This window comes from Pteropus alecto, unplaced genomic scaffold (genome assembly GCF_000325575.1).
Source record: "Pteropus alecto unplaced genomic scaffold, ASM32557v1 scaffold50, whole genome shotgun sequence".
Taxonomy (NCBI): domain Eukaryota; kingdom Metazoa; phylum Chordata; class Mammalia; order Chiroptera; family Pteropodidae; genus Pteropus; species Pteropus alecto.
This window is the reverse complement of record NW_006431918.1, coordinates 3,949,764-3,955,089: the sequence shown is the minus strand read 5'-3', so window position 1 is coordinate 3,955,089 and position 5,326 is coordinate 3,949,764. Positions and strand designations below refer to the sequence as shown.

Sequence of the window (5,326 nt, the reverse complement as noted above, 5' to 3'; positions counted from 1 at the left end):
TTAATACATTAATCTTCTAGATCCACCGAATTACAACATTCTTTGCCAAAATTATTTTTAAAGACAGTGAGTGACTTCGCAGCTCAGCTGAGGGGCCCCCGAGACAGAGTCCGCATAGGGCAGGGCTCGGGTTTCCCTGTGCAAACACCGGCTCCACCGTCCAATGACAGCCCCTCCATGCTGGTTCTCTACAACTTGGCTCCGTCCTCACAGCTCCGCCCACCAGGCCACACACGAGCTGCCCCAAAACCCGTCTCCACAGCTCCCAGCCCTCACCTCAGAGAGGCTGGGTGGGCAGGGAGAATGGAAGTCAGTCTGGCAGTCCTCAAAATGTTCAACTTAGAGCTAACTCCTGGGTATCGACTCAAGAGAAAGGAAAACGTGTGTCCACACAAAAACTGAGGCACAAACAGCACATGCACAATGGGGTATCACTCGGCCCAGCAAGGACTAACACACGCTACAACTGGATGAGCCGTGGGAACACCATGCTCAGTGACGCAAGCCGGAAGCAAAAGCCCACGTTGTAGCGTTCCACTTACATGAAAGTCCAGATTAGGATATTTCATATAAATTTAAAGAGACAAAAAGTAAAGTAATGGTTACCTAGGGCTTCAAGAGGGGAAGTGTCTTGCTAATGGACATGTGGTTTCTTTTTGGGGTGGTAAACCTATTCTAAAAATAGATTATGGAAATAGTTACACAACTCTGTAAATATACTAAAAACCACTGTATACTGTAAACGGGTGGATTTTATGTAAATTGCATCACAATAAAACTGTTTAAAAAGGAAATCTGAAGGACAATTTCCTTAAGTCCTGTCTTCAGTTTTTCTGAAAATGATGCTCTATTTGCTTTAAGCTGTACCATTCTAGAATGAGGCTTCAAAGGCTTGCAAGCCTGCGATGGATCTTAGATCACCCTATTGTCTGATCTCAGCCTATGCGCCAAGGAGCCTTGCGATGTCTTAGTAACAACTGAACATCCACACAGGCTCAGTGCCTGTAACCCGAGCAAACGCAGCAGATACAGCTACTATTATAGTTCAAATGCAAATGCTTCTGTGACTAAAAAAGGAATAATGGCATTTAAATTCATTACCAAATTTATAGTAGCTTTCAATTAATGTCTTAGGTTTCTGAGAAATTTCTGGAGGTTAAAAAAAGAGAACCTAACTCTCAAAACACTTAAGAAAAGCTTATCTAACGAAAATTTCTGATTCTGAAAAGTGGCGACTCAGAGACTCAGAGACATGTCCGAGGGCACACAGCAAGCTTTTGGCAGCACCACAGGCGGGGCCGGCACTTTCCCACCAGACCACAGTGAGCACGTCCAGTGTCAGGAACCTGTTCCGAACAAGCCACACTCACCTGAAGGTGAATCCAGCTCCACTCCAACCCACGTGCCCTCCTGGAAGTCGGTGGGCCCGATGTATCTCACAATGCCCACTTTGCTGGTGCCCACGATAACGTGTTCTCCTTCTCTGAGCCACTCTGGGACCTCACTGGCTTCTTCGGAATCAGAGGAGACTTCCAGCTTCTCCAGAGCCTGTCCCTGTCCTCCGGAGCTGCCATCGCCTGGCCCTCCTGAGGCCAGCGGGTCCTCAGTGGCACCAGAGGGGCAGCCAGGGTCCCCGCCGAGCATGCGCGTGAACGACTTCAGCTCTGAGGTTCGCACCTTGCGGATTCTGAATGGAGATGCTGGTGCAGGCGACTGAGACAGCAGGTCAGGAGGCAACTGCGGTTTGGAGACATCCAGCTCTAAGCTGGTGATTGGCTTGGCCTGGTCCTTGGGTCCTCCAAGCGGCTTGGTGGCCGGGGAAAAGTTGCCGCTGCCCTGTGGGAGGGGTGACTCCTTCTGAGGGGCAGAAGTGGGAAGACGAGCCGGCGAAGTGGCTGCTTCTTCGTTCTGCTTCTCGGAGGAAACCGCTCCATTGGCCTGGGCGGCACTGGCACTGCCACCACCACCGTCGCTCTGTGTAGCCTGCTTTGCTGGGACAGGCGGAGAGGGAAGGCCGCTCTCGCCCTGCGGCGGGGCGGGGAGAGCACCGTCTGCGCCAGGGGCAGCAGATGAAAACGGGGACTCAGCCTCAGGGCCGGCCTGGCAGGGGACAGGAGGGGGCGAGCCGCACATCTGCCCGCCGGCCTGGGCCGTGGCATCCAGGCCCAGGGCGAACGCGTCGGACAGCGTGGCGGTGGAGACGCTGTGTGAGAAGTACCCGCTGGAGGCCTCGCTCAGGGGGCTGGGCGGCCCCTCCTGCACTTCGGGGACCTGCGTGTTGGTGGCTGCGCCCTGGGGTGGGGGCACTTGAGTTGGTTTTTCATGGGTCTTCACCACAGGGACAATGTGCACAGTCACGTCAGGGGCCACGCCAGCCCCTCCTCTCTCCCGGTGAGCCTGAAGCAGGAAGGGAGGAACGGAGGAAGGGAGGAAGAAGTGACTGGTTAGAATTTACGGTTCAGTATCCATCTCCAAAAGAACTGAGACAGATGCTGTGTCGTTACGTGAAACCTTACAGCTTTAATGGAGAAACGAGCACTGCTGTGCAGTGGGGCCGGCAGGTTCCGGTACCGCGTACCTCTCCAGGTGACCCGGCTTTTCAAGCACCGGGATCCCGAGGACCCTGCTGCCCTCCGGTCGTGCGGAGACCCGAGCGAACGCCTGGGGCCCGCCCCTTCCATCTCCTCACCCTCCATATAAACTAGAAGAGTCTAACAGCTCCTCGCGATATTGTAATTATAGTAAGAAATACATATTTGGTCTTCGTCCCCATTTCTGACACAGTTCTTTCTAAAACCCTTGGAATTTCCTAAGTGACAAGGGCAATAAAGGTGTCCTGGTATTCATAAGAAGCCCCCTTCCATCAACTCCCGAGTTTACGTTAACAAAGTAACTTTCAGAAATCCCCTAAGGGTGAGGGCTGGTTGCCGGCGGGACCAACCATGTTCAGGAGGCTGGAACTTTCAGTTCTACCCTCTGATTGCAAGGGAGGGGAAAAGAACTGGGGGCTGCATCAGTCACCAATGGCCAGTGATTCAATCGACCACGCTTATGTGATGGAGCCGCCATGCAGACCCGAAAGGACAGGTTTCAGAGTTCCCGGGGCGGGTGAACACGTGGCGGCGCAAGGAGAGAGCCGCGCTCAGAGGGGATGTGGACGCTCCGCACGCCTTCCTCACACCTTGTCCTCCGCCCCTCTTCCATCGGGCTGTTCCCAAGCTGCACTCATTTATAATTCACTTGTGATTTCTCTGAGTTTTGTGAGCCACTCTAGCAAATTAATCAAAGCCAAGAAGGGGGTCATGGGAACCTGATGTACTGCTGGCAAGGAGAGAGCCGCGCTCAGAGGGGATGTGGACGCTCCGCACGCCTTCCTCACACCTCGTCCTCCGCCCCTCTTCCATCGGGCTGTTCCCAAGCTGCACTCATTTATAATTCACTTGTGATTTCTCTGAGTTTTGTGAGCCACTCTAGCAAATTAATCAAACCCAAGGAGGGGGTCATGGGAACCTGATGTACTGCTAGACAGTCAGAAGTAGAGGGGATGACCTGGACTTGAGACTGGCGTCTGAGTGGAGGGCAGGCAGGCTGGTGGGACTGCGCCCTTCACGTGTGGGATCCGACGCTATCTCTGGATAGACAGGGTCATGACGCGTGGAATTCTCGGACACCCAGCTGATGTCAGAGAACTGCTTGGTGGTGTGGGAAACACCACACACGGGGCTGCCTGGAGCATGGGTCAGTGTGGTACAAGGCAGGCAAGGCCTTGCCAGAGCATGGCACATAGTAGGCACATACTACAATCTCCATTCCCTCGCCCCGACCCTCGACATCCCCCACCTCCCCACGCTCCGCCTAAGAACTTTGCTCCTGAAGAAACAGATCCCCTCCCCACCTACCACTGACTTCCCAAGGAGACTGTGAGCATCACGAGAGGCCAGAAGAGAACTTTCCTCCTGCAAAATTGAAATGATGACCTCATTGGAGGATCTGAAAGTACTTCAACTCGGCTTCATCGGCTCAGGCTTAAAGAGATGACCCTTGGGCTTGCTACTGATGGCCATTCCTGGCTGGGAGGCAGGAAGAGGAGGGGACAGAGGCTGCCTGCAGTCCATGCCCTTTCTCTGAGAGGCTATCTTTCAGGCTGCCATTGAAGGCTGGTCCCATGTCACGGGGCAGGGGGCCCTCTGGCCCTCTGATCCTGGTAGACACAGGCCAAGCAGCAGCCAGCCCCCAGCGAGGAGCGACTGAGGATGGAGCCTCAGCGGCTGCCCTCTCCCTCACATCGCTCTGAGTCACTCCGGCAGAGACACAGACAAGGCCCCATCTCATGGGGAATGACGACAGCCACAGCTCATCCAAATTCTACTGTTTCTGAGGTGCTCGTAAGGTGTTCTTCCGTTTATAATTTAAGTCATTTGAAGAAGGTGGCAGATTACCTCTCTATTCCCGAGTCACAATGACAGGGGGAAAAAAGTCTGCAGGAATGGGGAATGGGCTTGGGGCGGTGGAGAGGGTGCTGTTCAGAAAAAGAAATATGCTGTCCAATATTTACAGAAAGATTATTTATATTACAGGAATGGCCATATTCCATTTGAAATACAGGATTTATTTGAACTGGGAAACAGCTGAGATCTATAAGTCTCTTACAGTTACTTGGCTTAACTCAGCAGTTGGATAAATCATGCGTTTTCACGTGAACTGTCATTTATATTCCTGTCTCCAGAGGCCCACCTTTCCCCACAAGGCACACTTTCAGGGTACGAAATTAACGGCACCTCCTGAGATTAACAGCCCATTTTTGTGATGGATCTTTAGGCAGAAAAATTTACTAAATCCAATAGATCAATAACTGTCACCAGCATAAATACTCTAAAAGATTAGACAATCCTTCAATCATTTTTCTCTTGCCACTTTACATGTTTTACTTATTCTTTTTATTTTTGATATCACTGACCATGAGGGGAAGAATACACGAACGACTACAAGAGTCTACAATCCAAACAATACCTACGGCCCGAAATAGTATGCGTTCCCATTCCCCTCCTGGGCGAGACCCCATCGCTGCCACACCAACAACTGCCAGCTGGGGCCTGCCCTAAGGAGGCGACAGTCTAGTGACAGAGCCTTGAATTTCCCCGGTTTTGTCCTTTTTGCTTCAACATGAATCCTTCGCTGTAGGCCAGAAAGTATTATCATACTCATTCTACAACATGGCCCAGAGAGGTTAAAGGATTTATCCAAAGTCACCAGTAAGTGAAAAACCAGGGATCAGAAGTCAGGTCCACAGCCGCAGCCGAGAAGGAAGGGGCACTGATTGCCGCGC

The 5,326-nt window shown here is 52.2% G+C and overlaps 1 protein-coding gene across 5 annotated transcripts in view; it reads right to left on the bottom strand.

Moving 5' to 3' along the window:
- The window catches only part of KIF13B (kinesin family member 13B), a 168,480-nt gene that overhangs the window by 6,916 nt on the left and 156,238 nt on the right, over positions 1-5,326 (bottom strand). For all 5 annotated transcript variants that reach the window (XM_015585075.2, XM_015585078.2, XM_015585077.2 and 2 more), the window contains one exon: positions 1,371-2,397. In XM_015585075.2, coding sequence (XP_015440561.1) covers positions 1,371-2,397 — 1,027 coding nt within the window. The remainder of the gene's footprint in view (positions 1-1,370; positions 2,398-5,326) is intronic.